We start from the raw sequence: 16,501 nt of genomic DNA on the forward strand, positions 1-16,501 counted from the left end.
CCAATGGGCAAGATGCAGTGGATCACTCCAGAGACACAATAAGTGTCTCTCCTCTTGAAAATCTCTCACTGATGGGCTGTGAATTTTTTTGAAACTTCACACAAATGCAACAACTCTGAACACCTTCCTCGACATGCTTACGACCTAAGAACTAAGGATGTAATCAGTCATCAAACAGATCATACATTTGCCCTGTAAACTCAATCTGCCAGAAGAAGAAAACACACCACCAGATTAAGAGCTTTTTAAAATATAATTTAAAACTATTTTGTACCAGTACAATATATTAATTTTACAAATGTAAAATTTTATCCGCTGTTAAAGCATTTGCAAAAACCACACATCCTACTTCAGCTTTATTGCACAATATCTATAAGAAAATATTAATTTTTAAATTAGAAAACATAAAAATGCTTTCAATATAGAAGAGACAATCTGATTTTAAAGACAATACTCTATAAGAATGTCTACCCAGAAAATAACAAACTTTCACAGGATACCAAGCTGGCCAGATGCTTCAGCAGATCCAGTACAAAGCACTGTTGAAAACCAGTCCAAGTTACTTAATCCAAACTGTATCATCCTTCTTCATTAGAAATCCAGATGCCACACAAGGTGGTTTCTTATACTTTAAAAAGTTGAGGCATGTCTCAGTTGTGAGCATTCTGAATATACCTTACACATTAAAAACAATCCTTCCAACTTCACAGCCATCTGCAGGGTTTTTTCCTTCATGCAGATTATCTCTGGCAACTGTGTTTAATGTCTATCAAATAATCATTTCAATTCTTTTATGCTGATAGAAAACATCAAGTTAAATATACCTTTAAACCTAGTCCTTTACAAAAATCAGTTTATAAATTTGTATCATAAAAATTAGTGTCGAGACCATCAAGGTGGCCTTCGTTTGTTTTATATGAGTTGGTTCTCCCAGAGTTGGGATGGCGGACGTCCCACTTTTCCATGTAGTGTTAATCAGGAAATAAATCCAGGCACTAAGCTGGAATCCCAAGACGGGTTAATAAGGTTGTATGATGGATTCTAGTGGGATAATATTACCCTGGGTAGATATACCAACGTAGGTATTAAAATACTGACAGCAAATCTTGGTGGTAATTTAATTCATCTCCGACCATGAATATAATCTGGAGATGCAAAAGGAAAAATGTTCATAAATACATTATCAGTGGGGTTGTGTGTATTGTAGAAAGGGCAAAAAATCCTTATTTAATAGAACAAGGATTCACTAAATTTGATACATTAAATAGATTATACATCTTTTTTTGTTAAAGTATGTTGATTCCATCTCAAGTGTTTTCAAATGGATGCCTTTGTGGCCCAGGAAATTGCCTTTTGGAACTTACGGCCTGCATAAGCAAAGTCAAATATAGTATTACACACTCGTGTAGAGAAAGTAATCATTAAAATAGTGGTTATGCACTCACAAGTTTGTTGTAGGTAGATAGAATTATCAAAAACCCAGATGCTTATAAAAGTTTGCACTATTTAGAATTTCTTCCTTAGGAATCAAAGCAGTTGCTTTCTGGAACTGCATTTTTTTTCAGAACTGCTCAAAGCACCTCACCTAGATGAGTGTTTTTTAAAAATATATATAAAGAGTCTACCATGAGACTTCAAACATCACATATTTCACCTTTTAACGGGCTTTCTATCATGCATCCCTTCCTTTAAAGTCCTTCAGAATAAAATAAAAATAAACTCTCACATTCCATTAGAAAAAAAGGGAAACATTCATGGTCTGAAAATTTTCTGCATTCCCCCAAATCTTGGTACTATGTGCAATTTCTTCATATACAAATTTTGAGGAAACCCCTGATCATCTATCATTGGATATTCAGCTAATGGACATGCCATAGAAAGTTGACATTAATTGTAGTGAATAGATTAAAATCTATTCCATAAAATAAAAATGTTCTATGACTTCAATTTAAATACATATCTGAAAAGCTAAGAGGAGGTTTTCTGTTTGTTTTTTAAAAGTGCTAATTATTACAAGTATCTTCAATACATGATGTCCAATTCTTTGTAAAACTAAACCATGCTTTAGGCACACTGCTTGATGAGTTTCTAAGAAGCAGAGGAAAAAAAGTATCACTTTTCAATTAATCCAGCTTCCTTAATTTTACTGAAGAAGAATTTCTCCAGGATATTGGCACATTTGTAGTATTCACTCTCGGGGGGGTTGTACTCTTTGCAATTGGTAAAGACGCGCTGTAAGTCTGCCATGAATAATTTCTTAGACACGTAGTACCTATTCTTGAGGCGTTCGCTCATGGTTTTCAGATCTGCACAGGAAAAAAAAATATTAGCCATCTTTGACTCCTTTTAAACCAACCAGCTGACAAAAGTGAGACGGGGAAAGAAATCTATGTCATCAGTTTGATCACATTTTCACCATCCCAATGTCTTTCTTTAAGAGAAATTCATATGTTCAAGGAAAACAGTTCTTGAGCCTTATGTTCTTCCTTTTGTGAGGGTATCCTGTGCAAAATCACAGTGTTTTAACATTAAAGGGACCATTATTAGTCATCTGGCCCAATCCCCTCTTCAGCACGAGGAAGCTAAGTAGATTAGCAGCAATAAGCACGATGAACTAAGTACTGTTAGCTCTTCCTTCAGAATTATACAGAAGAGGCTTTGTCTATACATGGAGCACAGCAGGTGGAACATTTGTATCGAATCATTTCATTACTTAAATCAGAACAATCAGACTGAGTTTGTTTCTCTAAATTCACAGTTGTTCTGGTGTCGTAGAGATAGAACTAAAATGGAGAAACAGATCATAAATACATCTGCAAAGATACCAGTGACCTTGCATGTAAAATGATTCCAGTGAATTTAGTTTCATGCTCCATCAATGAAATAAGAATGACAAACTTTACTTAATAATCTATTTTCTAAAGCAAGTAAGCCTTGCGAGACAATTGTCAAAAAGAATATTTTCCCAATATATCTATTTGCTTTAAATTATTTTACAAAGGAAAACAGTGCTTCATCTAAACTTGTAGGAATATAATGAGGCTTCTTTAATCTCCACTCTCAGAACCAATTTAAAGAATTCCACGAAGATTAGAAGATGCTAACATTTGTCTACTTATAGGTCCCTAGTTGTCTCTAAGTCTGGTTCTATCATTAAAAATTATATCAACTAGGGCCTCCCAGGTGGCGCAGTGGTTGAGAGTCCGCCTGCCGATGCAGGGGACACGGGTTCATGCCCCGGTCTGGGAAGATCCCACATGCCGCGGAGCGGCTGGGCCCGTGGGCCATGGCCACTGAGCCTGCGCGTCCGGAGCCTGTGCTCCGCAATGGGAGAGGCCACAACAGTGAGAGGCCCGCATACCAAAAAAAAAAAAAAAAAAATTATATCAACTATTAAATTGGATTAGCAGATACATACTACTATATATAAAATAAACAACTAGGTCCTATTGTATAACACAGGGAACTGTAATAAACCAAAATGGAAAAGAATATGAAAAAAATTATATAAACTCTGCATGAAAAAATAAGTCAAAATCACTAAAGAAATACTTCTGACTACCAACAACCCAAATTCCCACTATATTATCAAATTTTCCAGAGGGAGAGAAACTGACAACCAAATACACTGAGATTATCATTTAATAAGATAAATAAACTTATGTGCAACATCCCAAAATGGGGAGAAATTCATTTGCAGCAAAATCCTAAATCTACCACAAAACTCCAAAGGAAAACTAGGAAATATCTGCTTGCACCTATTTCCTTTGACTAAAGCCTTTTTTTTTTTTTTTTTTAAATAAAGCCTATCTTGGTTTGAAGTATGTCATCACATCTGTGAATTCAACTTTCCATTTTCCTTCTCTAACTGAAGCAGTTTGGAGGGAGAGAAAAACTGAAAAGTATTAAGCTACACAAAGGCTTGACAAATAGCCCAGTAAACGTGTCACCTGAGTGTAACTGAACAGCTGAAGAGGTGCTCTCATTGAATAAAGAAAGAGCAGTGGAACCGGCCTCTCTGGATAAAACTGGATGCTTACCCTCCTCCCACCTAAATGCCCACCACTTAGGATATGCTGCCTGATATCATGTTTACGATGTTTAGAAGGAAGAGACGTGTGACCAAAGGAGAACAAAAAAAAAAAAATGTAAACGGGGAAAAAGAATGAAACTTGACACAAAGACGTTTACGCAAAAGCTCTCCCCACTAGTTTTTGGAAGGCAGGAGGAAAGGAGCGATGGGGAGAGCCTCAAATACAGCAGAAACAAATCATGAAAGGGTTTGGAGCTTTCTGAATAATTACAACCAACTCTGCATGTTTCCTTTCTCTATTTCCTTTCCATTCTAAAGTTATAGATAACAGCTTCCTTCCTCTGGCCTTCTTAGAAGCTTTTGGTTGACCAAATGGCCTGGGTTACAAAAGAAGGTGACTGAACACTAGTGAAAACAAACATGGAGACATCACTAAATTACTCATGAAATCCCCAAAAGTTGGGAATTCTGGGTAAATAGGAAAGCCCTGCCTACCTGCCTAGCTACCCATGTGTGGGAAGCTTGGGCCACTCCTCAGACGCTGTACTGAATGCCATTTCCTTAATGAAACAGGTTGGATCTCATCCATATGGAAGAAAAGAGGTTTTTTTAGGGCATGGGGGTGGGGGGGAAGAGAAGAAATGTTTTTTGAAAAAGCCATGAAGGCAATGGCAGAAAAAGTGAAATTACCGATTGTCAGTCTTGTCCTCAAAGACATGACCATCTTAGGGGCAAGGGCATCCCAAGAAAACAAAGCATGGCTCCAACCAAAGAGCACCATCTACTGTTTTCATTAACGCTGCTTACGCACACCTCAGCCCACCACTGGCCTTGCTCAGTGGGGTCAATTGTCCCCTCACGAGCATTCAGCTGTGCGCACAAGTGGTGTCCAGCTGGCGAGGTTCCCACCCTCCTCTGGCTGGACCAAGCAGAAAGCTTCCAGAGGGCAGGCTGGGAGTCGGCTATGACAGACAGGACCCACTGGACCTGCCACCACAGGGCTTCAGAGTGCACACAGACAGGGCCGAAAACCGTTCTCCCCAGGCTCACGCAACCTCCCTTGAGCATTTCACAAAAGAACTTGAGGCAGCCCAGGTGACGAGGATGCCAAGGTCAGGTAAGTTTGGAAATGGACTTAAAGGGTTTTAGCATATTTTTCACATCCTGGGAAATACTGATTCCCAAGTCAGCCTTCCATTCAGAATTCTACACTCCGTCAACCCTTACTCTGATTTTCATGTACTGAAATACACAGAAGCGAGGCAGATAGAAAAGGGAAAGAAAAGCGTACGGATGTGTGTCCACTTTAAGGACCAGAGACTACTGAAATCATTACCACCACTGTGTAGAACATTCGTGTGATAATGCCACAGAAAAATCTACAAATAACTCTGTTATCGGGGAGCTAATGGGTCCCTTTCACTCTTCCTTTCACATCTTAATACCTTCTTAGCACCAGGAAGAAAAGGGACAGAAGATACAGGCCCTCTCCAGAAAAATGGCCACACAGCTGATTGGAAAAAAAAAAAAAAATTCAGCTCGTGGTCTGTCATCTGCATAATGCCAAATTAGTTTAATTTGGGGATTCTCAATTGACTCAATTAATCATTCCTTTTAGCCTGGTGCAGACACAGCAGCAAATTCCACAATTCTACATTTCTAAAGGCATTTCTTTTGTTTGTTTGGGGACGCGGGACCAAGCTTAAAATCGGAGTATAATTAGTGACACTCAGTCTCCTTCAAGAGCGTGGAAAATCAAGAGCTGTATTGATTATTTCTCCATCTAAGAGTACAGCAGTCAAGCGGCTTGATCTAGCTTCGTCTGTTTACCTTCAAAAAATTCTCAGACTCTCCAAGCATATCAAGAGGACAAGCTGATGTTTTTCCATTTGCAACCAAACTGTATATAGTCAAGGTTATGTCCACACAGCTGACTCTCATCTCCAGTGCTGTCTGCAGCTCGCATTGATGGTGTGGGCGCTACAGGGCAGCAGCGGGAGCCTAATGAACACGGCCATCCCCTCCCCTTTACCCTCCTGCTCTGATTCCACCGGCCCTCCACCCTACAACAGAAGAGTGCACATCAACCTCGGCACCCCTTTGTCCCCCACACCGCCATCCAGAGAGTTTTAAATCTATACTTAGAAAATGTTAATGGCATTACCCATGGGGAACCTTATAACTTCATAATATCCCGGAGCTTCTGTTCTCTTCACGGGTTCCATGAAGGGCCAAGCGCTTTGATGGCTCTTGGGTAAAGAAAAAAGTAAGGTATCTAATATGGAAATGCCATGTGGGAAATCATTTCAAAATATTTGCATGAGGTGAAGGAAAACAAAACACCCACCTTCACCTGCTGGAGGATGCTCTTGAGGGTGCTATAAAGCTGGTCGGGGTCTTTGGGCTCTTTACTTGAAAGGAAAAGAATAAACAAGAAGGAACAATGATTAGTTTTCTCTTCTCTTGCCAAGTGATTCCAGCTCATTTTTACAGAAACTTAAAATTAGAAGCATTCCAGAATTTTTTATGAAAACTGAAACCTAACCAGTGTTGTGATGGTGACTGTTTTCTCTAAGTTTCTGGGAGGGGAAAAAGAACACTTGCATTAATATCCTCTGGCCCATCACACTTACCTCTTCTCTTTTCCACTCGGTTTCCAGCCTGTCTCTCCTATATATCAACAAAATTAAACACTGAATGAGAACTGCTTTTGGTCAAGAGAATAACATATTTAATAGTTATCAAAAATACAATAAATTATAGCCACGACTCAATAAATGTCTGTATCTGAAGAGTCTGAACTTAACTACAATTCTTTACTTCCTCATACACCTAACAATACAAAACATTTCTAAGACTGACATTGCTCTGTCTGTTAGTACTTTTTAAAGCAGGAACTTCAACCTTTCAGAGGAAAGCATAAAAAACAAATATGTCTGGTACTGTGGGTGTGTATTTTTTTAAAACCCTAAGTCACGGTTTTTGCTAATCACCCTGTGAAAGAGTTAAGCTGTTGTTTTAGGTTGGAACAAACTCTGTCCTGGTCTCTAGTTTATTTGGGGCAGACCCTGCTTGTAATGCAAGATGGTTTACTGTAGCAGAAAGAAGACACAGCCTGGAGTCCAATCGACCAGGACTGATTTCTTGTTCTCTCCTTAAAAGCTAATGTACCCGAGATAAGTTAGTCAACCTTTGCCTCTGTTTATCAACCTATAAAACAGAACTCCAAAAGTGAGCTGATGTGATTCCTTTTGAGATTAGTTGATATATGTAAAAACACACAAAACAAACAAACAAACAAACAGAAGAATGCCTGGCACATGTAGGCATCCAGTGACAGGGGAGCTATTAATAAGGATAATACGCGGAAGCAAAATTTCCAGGTCTGACAAGGAAATTAAGATCTGCTGTAGGGTATACTCTGTAATGAAGAAATATATCTTGCCCATATAATGTCTTATTTTCTCTGGAGAATTTTAGTTTGTTTGCTTTGGTTTTGTTTATATTAAATCTTCAATATACTGGATGATCCTGGATTTGAACCGAATGAAAGTACCGATATTCATAGCTTTTGATCTACAAAAAAACAGCTGTTTTAACCCAATACAACTCACCTCTAATATACTCACAGAGAAGAACCCTTGGGAAAACTACTCTAAAATAGGGAACTTGAAACAAAGTATATGCTTTGCAATCATCTTGTTTAGAGGTTTGTGGAAACTAATTCAGCCCAAGCACAGTTCTATGCAGGCTGCACCCAGGAGGGCAGTGAGGCAGGGTACCAACAGCAAGATGTCTCGAGGAGGCCAGGATGGGGCTGCTACTATTCCTGACATTCACTGGCTATGCGCTGTTTAAGGTTAAAGGGCTTAACCATCCTGAGACGCAACCTTCCCCTCTGAGTAGAATTCTCTGCCATCAAGGTCACATATGGGGAGTGTCCAGCACGGTGCCACAAATAACAGGCTCTCATAAACGATGGACATTAACAGCTACAACAAGAGGTCAACTAAGTTCTCTTCCAGTTTGTTTGCACTGGGAAACAGAGAAAAGATGTAAAAGGAAAGCATTTGCTCCCTTCTTAAAGACTACAATAACACAAATGGAGACAGACAGGGGAAGAAGCTTTCCAAATCACTGCATTCTGGTATAATTGTTTCCAACACTGTCATGGCATTACCAAAAGGTTTTGCTTTTAGAAGAAGATCTATACATACGAATTCCAGGAATGCTTTCTATCGGGATCTGCCGGACTCCATCTTTAAAACAGGAAAGTCCTGGGTAGACTTTCCGAATCTGGGCTTGTTTTCTTTCTATCAGCTTTTTAATGATCTGTAAAGCACAAGAAGAAAATATGTTTAGTGACAGAAGTCTGTGGCTACAGTTTAAGTCAGTCTATGGAGTCATTTTCCTAACAAAATTAAGTCTTCAAGAAACAAAAGGGTGAATGCTATTAAACAGTAAGACATGAAAGCATTCTATTATACCATGCCTTTAATGTCATTCACCCAACCGCCTTTGAATACTTGTTCCCTTCCATTGAAAAGAAGCCAATACTGAGAGAACACACTGCCCCAAGGGCCCACTGTCCTCTTTAGCATAAGCGCCAAATGTTTTGCCCCCTCCCCTGGGAGCCTCAGCTGCAGCAGCCCAGGCAACGTCAGAACCTCTTCACATCCCATGACCAGGAACTGTTCCCTTCTACTCGAGGGGCAGACAAACTCACAAAGTCCCCAAAGCCTGGGAGGACGGCTTTCCTATTATTCACATTTTTCAAGGCTTGAGCCCCAACCTATGCTGTCTGCATCCAAAACGCAGCTCTAATGAGCAAAGGCAATACAACCAGGATGGGGGCCACCAGAACTGATTAGGGAATTTTGAGAGGTGTCCGTTTGTTTTATAAAATAATTCCTAATGCCCTGAGGTAACTATTTCCAGAGCAGTTTCCCTTTAAAAAAGGAAAGGAAAAAATAAAATAAAATAGCCCTCAAAAATCACCATCTTGAGATTAACCATATCATAACTGAATTTTGGGAAACACAAAACAGTAGCAGTCATTAATCGAATTCACAAAGGAAAACAAAAAAAATCCTAGTTCCTAACTGCTTGATCTCAGACATAAGGCTGGTAAATGCCATAGCATGGATGCATAATCTTAACAATTAAACACAGGACTTCATAAAATGAATGGGACTCTGGCAAAATATATTCCTGCTAAATCTACTCAGGGCTGTCCAATAGAAATATCATGTCAACCACTCATGTAATTTAAAATCTTCCAGTAACTACTTTAAAAAAAAGAAAAAAAAAGTAAAAAGAAACAGGTGTAATTTTAACAATATATTTTTATTTAATCCAATATATCTAAAATATTATCATTGCAGCATATGCTCAAGAGAAAAAAATTATGAGATATTTTACATGTTTTTATTCACACTAGGTCTTCAAAATCCGAGTGTATTTTACACTTACGGCACATCTCAGTTTTGACTGGCCATGTGGCAAGCACCCAATAGCCACGTGTGGCCAGTGGCTACCACCTGGGACAGAGCATATCTAAAACAATGCTCTGCATTTATTTGTAAGTCCAAGTCTTTTTAAAAAAGAATCCCTGGAAACGACCTAAATGTCCATTGACAGATGAATGGATAAAGAAAATGTGGTACATACATACAATGGAATATTACTCAGCCATAAAAAAGCATAAAATAATGCCATTTGCATCAACATGGATGGACCTAGAGATTACACTAAGTGAAGTAAGTCAGACAGAGAAAGACAAATATATGATATTGCTTATATGTGGAATCTTAAAAAATGATACAAATGAACTTATTTGCAAAACAGAAACAGACTCACAGACTTAGAAAAAAAACTGATGGTTACCAAAGGGGAAGGGGGGGAGTGATAAACTAGGAGTTTGGGGTTAACATATACACACTACTATATATAAAATAGATAAACAGCAAGGTCCTATTGCATAGCACAGGGAACTATACTTAATATTCTACAATTACCTATAATGGAAAAGAATCTAAAAAAGAACAGATGTGTATAACTCACTTTGCTGTACACCTGAAACCAACACAACATTGTAAACCAACTACATTTCAGTAAAAAAGTTTTTTAAAGAAAGAATCCCAATGACAATTTCTTATATGAAGGCCTTCAGAAAATATAATTTTGAAAGTTTTTTCTCTTCACCAAGGATGCCCTCAAACGTGACAGCCTAGCAGGTGGCTTCCATACCCTCAGGCAGCACCCTGAGGTGACTGGTAATGGAGGTGGGGTTCGGGGGGCTTTGCAACCTCTCTGCGCCTCTGAGGATCACTTTGGAGAAAGAAGACATTTCACTTCCGTTCCAGTCTCTTATCTTCACCTCCCTAGAAAATGTCTTCACTTCATCACCATGTTGTCATCTTTCTCTACTCAAATCCGTCTCTCATTCCACTGCTGTTGGTGTTAGTCTTCCCAAACAGAAAATTGGGGGCAACTCCCCCATCTTTAATATTTCACCAAGTTTTAACATGTCTTCCTACAAAGATCCCATTGCTTTTCCTCACTCTTACTTTGGCCCCTCCAAGCCCAGTCTCACGTATCCTCACATGTGAACAGAGGTTTAAGAATTACCCACACTTCCCAGCCCCCCAGACACACCCACGCTCAGTCCTGCCTGCTCACAGCCTGTTCACACTTTCTCAAGTAGTGGCCTTCATCACCCACACGCCTATGGTCTCAGGTGTGCAGATACCCGTGAATCCACTTATGTTGGACTCTGAATCTCTGCTCATGCTTGATTCCCTTCCAGGCCACCCCGTTCTAGACACGTGTCCCATGACGCCACCTCCGAAGATGCGAGATGCTGCTAGGGCCGCTGCATCCCACCCTGCCTTGGAGTCCTCACTCCCCACAGCACTCAGCTCCCACCCGCCACGCCACCTGTGCAAATGCACTGGTTCTCTCTCCACCCCCGCTAACCACAACCACAAGTGACTGCTCTGTACGCTTCCACGGCGGGGAAGACCCTCCATCTCCCTACAATTTGTTCCTTCCCACTATTCGCCCCTACCTTCCCCAAGGGGGTTTCCAGAGCTGGAATAAATGATACTTGTAAAAATCACTTGAATTCTGTGGAAGAAGATATTACGTGAATCCAAATACCTTCTTAGGGCGACCTCCGATCTCTCATGCATTCAGTGGTGCGCCTGTTAGGGAAGGCTGGAGGCAGAGAGGGAGGTGGCGGGGGAGGAATCCAAGGGGAGAGAAAGGGGAAGGGGATGGGGCGCCGTCTTCTCAAAAGCTGAGGCTTTGCTGCCATCTAAACTAGCTCTGCATAACGGGCTGCGAATTCAGACCTGCTCATTAAGCCCAGAGGAAAACAGGGAAAGGAGCCTGCTGTGCTTGTATTAACTCTCCAAGCACCCTATGTGGAATTCTGTCTTAGGCTGACGTCTCTGACCAAGAAACAACAGAGGTTGTTTTTATTTTCTAATTTAATAAAAGCCTTTTGCTCACTTCCACGGGAAGCATGAGAACAACTCTGAGCTACTTTAAGTAAAAGGAAAATACTTACTGAGCACCTACTATACACCAGACACTGCGTAAGGAGCTTTACATATGTTATGTCAGTGACATCTGACAAGTAACTAAGAACTGGGATCAGGGAAGTAAGCAGAAACCAGAAAACAAAGACAGGTTTAAGGCAGAGGTCTTTTTTGTTACTCGCTAGAGAAAAGTACACTCGAATGAATAACTGAAGTATCAAGTGGGACTGATGTGGGGTGACCCAGGTGCAAATTCCCAGTTTTTGAACTCCAAGAACTAGGGGGACCAAGGGGATGATCCTGGGCTTAACACATAAAGTTCACTCATTTAATAAACGGCTTCTGTTACACTCCCCTAATTATGATCTCTGTATGTTTCTTTTCCCTTAGAGAAATATAAAAATTACTATGTAGTCAAATCCATCAACGTTTCCCTTTACGGCTTCTCTTTTAGTTCATATGCATAAAAGACTTCATCCCAGCATTAGATACCAAATCACTTGGTACTTCCCTTGGCAGTCCAGTAGTTAAGATTCTGCGCTTCTACTGCAGGGGGCGTGGGTTCGATCCCTGGTCGGGGAACTAAGATCCCGCATGCCATGCAGTGCGGCCAAAAAAAAGAGTCCTCTCCAGATAACAAATCACTTACTATCTGGAAGTATAAGCCTTCAGAACTTGCAATGCCGAAGGAGAGGTGAATACAAACTAAGATAAATATGGAAGGTAATGACTAACTGAAATTCAAATGAGTGGATCAAACTAGTGCTCAAGAAGTTCGAAGAGGAAGGGAAAACAGGCGGAAGTGGTCCCATCTATGTGTGTGTGTGTGTGTGTGTGTGTGTGTGTGTGTGTGTGTGTGTACATGCATTGGGAGAGGAAGTGGGTAAAGGATGAAGATACCAAGCAAGAGGGTTAAAGCATCAGTAACAGCCTTTGGAGACTAGTTTACAAAGGGAAAGAAAGAGGTGGGTTTGAGAAGGATGCATGAGGCCAGCATGTAAGAGGCCTTGAAGGTGAAATTAAGATTTACTATCATATTTTACAAGTTTTGTATTTTACACCAATTTAACAGGTACTGACCCCCTTAGAAGTGGTGATTTAGAGAGAAGATAAAGGATACCTTCAAAGAAGAAATCTAGACAAAACAGAGCAAACCAAGGTTATGGTACCCAGCAGACCCACACCCACAGAGCCCAGTGATGCACACTTCACCCCAAAAGAGACTGGTCTGCGCAGACCAGTCGGGTTCCCCCGAGTCAGTCACGTACTTACCTCCTTCTGCTTCTTAATGATGACAGAAAATTCTGTGTATGGGATCTGTGGATTTAGCTCACATCCCATTAAAGTGGCTCCCTCATAATCCTTGATGTAGCCAACATATTTGGTTTTAGGGATTTTAATTTCTTTGGAGAAACCCTGCAAAGTCAATAATTTCATTTATACAGAGGCCTGTGCATCAAACATCCTCTCTGAGTGCTAACTATGTGCTAGGCCTGTCTTGGTGCCCAGCACAGGTCCAAGCTCTCATCCTATTATCCTGGGGAGAATTAGCATGAAACCCTTCCAAGAAGTTCAGAAACATCAAAAATCAACTGTGCAAATAGGAAGCAATTCAACATAAAAAATAAACCTAGTAAAACACAAGTAATATTAAAAAGTCTTTAACAAAAATGGCTACTAAGGAAAAATAAGGTTTAATTTTGCATTAAACGGCACAATTTCTCCCAAAGTAGACAGGGGGTCTCTAGGATGCTCCACAAATCAATAGCTAACATTGATCTAAATTCTGAAAGCAAAATTTGTCCAAAAATATAGCAATAAGAACCTTGATGTTGAGGAAATGAAACACCTACTTGACAGGCAAAGAAATTCCAGACGGGCTTCCCTGGTGGCACAGTGGTTAAGAATCTGCCTGCCAATGCAAGGGACACGGGTTCGAGCCCTGGTCCAGGAAGATCCCACATGCCACGGAGCAACTAAGCCCGTGCGCCACAACTACTGAGCCTGTGCTCTAGAGCTCGCGAGCCACAACTACTGAGCCCACGTGACTAGAGCCCGTGCTCCGCAACAAGAAAAGCCACCGCAATGAGAAGCCTGCGTACCGCAACGAAGAGTAGCTCGGCTCCCCGCAGCTAGAAAAAGCCCACGCGCAGCAACGAAGACCCAACGTAGCCAAAAATAAAATAAAATTTATTAAAAAACAGAAAAACTTCCAGACCATCACGACAGTGGTTGTTTCAGTGATATTAACACTTTGCAGTATATTCATTTACATACTTTAAGCTGTAATAATATAGTTATACAGGGCATATAGTCATATATCTTTAACGACTTTCTTTATGGTGCCTATTTCAAATTTTTGCAGAAAATTACTTGGACTTTAAATTTCTTGCCTCCTCTTTTAGCAAAAACTTATTTTCCAAGCAATTATTGACATCAGCCTCAAAGAGGACCACAGACAAGTCATTTAAGAAGCATGCCTGAGATTTCATCTCTACAATGTCATTACTGCCTAGGAAAGCTGACACTCAAGCCCCCAGTAAAACAAACCCACTGAGTTCTCTCTAGTGAGTTTTATTACGAAAGTCACAAAGGCACCCTAAAGAATGAGAAGAAAATAAATAGGAGGTTACTTATCTGACATCAGAGGAGTGAAAGCTTTCTAGTCATATAAGGACTTATATTTTAAAAAGAGGTTAATAGATTTTCTGTAATAAAATCTTTAAAATTCTGTACATTAAAAAAAAATCCATAAGCAATGTGGAAAAACAAATGACAAATGGGAGAAAAATCATAAAATAAAAGGTTACTATCTTTATATATCTGAGTTCTCATAGATCAATATAAAAATAAATATTTTAATAGAAGAAGAGGCAAAATGCAATGAATTGGCAATTCAAAAAAAGAAGAAATACAAAGGGTCAATGAATAAGGAAAAACAAGTCAAACTTCACAATAATCAAATAAATGCAAACATGCACAATTTGTCACCTAGGAAAGGGGTAAAAAAAAATATTTTTTTTCAATTATGAACTTGTTTCCTGAGCTCCCTTATACATTGCTGACAAGAGGAGAAATTATTTGGCAGTGCATAACAAAACCTTAAATACTTCTGGAAGCGCACATTCACACATGGACACTTAACTTAAAAACATACCTAAATGTCCCCCAAATGTGGTATTGGTTTAATAAATTATTCTCCGCTTATACAACAAAATTTCAGAGAAGCATCAAAAATCATATTTGAAAAATGAGACTATATTAAGTTAAAAACGTTAAATGATTAAATTACATGCAATAATGAGCCAATTTTTGTGTTTATATACAGACAAACACACACAGAGAAGAAATATTAGAAGGGTATCTGTCAAAACGTTAACAGTAAATTTCTCTGGGTGGTAGAATTACATGCAATTTTTCTTCTTTTCTTTGTGCATCATTTCATTTTCCAAAATTTCTACAGTAACTACACATTACCTTTGTCATCAGAAAAGTAAATGGAAAATGTTTAGGAATTTAGAATTACAAAGCACTATTTAAAAATATGTAGCAAAGTATAATCCTCAGAGTGCTGAGATGGAAGCTTCTGACAGAAAGAACTAAGATGCAGCCAAGCTCCCAGCTGCCTGTGGAGCTGCCTGGTGCTGTTGGACCAGGATTGTCTGGAACCCTTTGTAAACCTCAGAATTTCCTCTCTGCTGTCATAAATGAAGGTCTTCCAGAGACTGAATCTATTTCTCTCATTCATGGAGAACTCTAGTCCCCCAGCAATGGGAATTTCTCCTTAGCCTGGGGATAGCACATTATAGATGACGTTCATTCATTCACTCAACAAACATTTATTTAGTACTTACAATGTGTTGGTCATACCCTCTAGTCCAGACTGAAGCTTACCTCTGGCTTAAGGCTTGCAAAATAAATGGATGCCCCTCTTATAAACAGAAAACAGTGGGGGGGCAGAGGGAGGGTACTTATTTGCATGAAAGCTACCTGAGTGCATATTAAGAAAAGGAACGACAGAACAGGGTTGCATGTGAAAAAACCCACCTGCTTCTTGAAATATCCAATTGCATATTCATCTGCATAGGTGAGAAAGTTCAGGATGTCATGTTTTATGTGATATTCCTTCAAATGGTTCATCAGGTGTGTTCCATAGCCCTGTGGGCAAGTCAGTATGCAGACAAATATATTAGGTTCTGGAGAAAAGAAAGTCCCATATTTTCACTGGGAAATACTGGCATATTTAGGAGTATGTATTGCCAGTATAACACCAACACCCTTCTTGCATTTCTGAACTTTGAAAATGAGCTGTAAAACCAAACAAATTCAAAATCCCTGAATGGAGATACAATCATATTTTGAAAATACAAGTTTCTGGCTCTTCGAAAAGAACACACCAAGGCTACAAGCTGCTCATTCAGTCCTAGAGATTACACATTGAATATTAATAAAGAGGTTTTTGGAATAAATACTGATTATGAATTTCTGCTTATGTTTAAAGTATTTGAGAACCTGAGATGAAAAGAGCAATGTAAATGAGAATGGCTAATCTCTACTAGAATATTAACTAATCCAGGTGTTTCCTGCATACAACAAATCAGCAGTCCTTCCAAAGAACTGTATCATCACGTACATAGGGTTTCCAACTTGGTCTTATCAGACCTTTCCAAGCAAAGTCTGAGAAGCCCCGAACCTCTGAGTGAACCAGAAGACATTAGGAAGTAACTAAAAATAGTGAACAATGTTAAATAAATTAATGACTGAAATATGAAAAAAAAAAGTTAAGTACCAGATTTTTTGGTGATGTACAATGCTTAAAGAAAAATCTATAAATTTAAAGGGATGGTTTTAGAATCTCATAAAAAGAAGATGAAGGTAAACCCAAGCATCCACATACAAATACCTTCACATCAATATTTTAGAA

The 16,501-nt window shown here is 39.4% G+C and overlaps 1 protein-coding gene across 5 annotated transcripts in view; it reads right to left on the reverse strand.

Annotated features, from left to right (window-relative positions):
- Positions 1–236: 236 nt before the first annotated feature.
- Positions 237–16,501, reverse strand: part of KAT2B (lysine acetyltransferase 2B) — a 102,205-nt gene continuing 85,940 nt past the window's right edge. For 3 of the 5 annotated variants that reach the window (XM_032630217.1, XM_032630216.1, XM_032630220.1), the window contains 7 exons: positions 15,625–15,735; positions 12,850–12,993; positions 8,251–8,365; positions 6,667–6,703; positions 6,381–6,444; positions 6,198–6,282; positions 237–2,306 (listed from right to left, as the gene is read on the reverse strand). In XM_032630217.1, coding sequence (XP_032486108.1) covers positions 2,113–2,306; positions 6,198–6,282; positions 6,381–6,444; positions 6,667–6,703; positions 8,251–8,365; positions 12,850–12,993; positions 15,625–15,735 — 750 coding nt within the window. In that variant the 3' untranslated portion in view covers positions 237–2,112. The remainder of the gene's footprint in view (positions 2,307–6,197; positions 6,283–6,380; positions 6,445–6,666; positions 6,704–8,250; positions 8,366–12,849; positions 12,994–15,624; positions 15,736–16,501) is intronic. The other 2 variants (XM_032630219.1, XM_032630218.1) reach the window with 2 other exon arrangements.

Source organism: Phocoena sinus, chromosome 4, assembly GCF_008692025.1.
Source record: "Phocoena sinus isolate mPhoSin1 chromosome 4, mPhoSin1.pri, whole genome shotgun sequence".
Lineage (NCBI taxonomy): Eukaryota > Metazoa > Chordata > Mammalia > Artiodactyla > Phocoenidae > Phocoena > Phocoena sinus.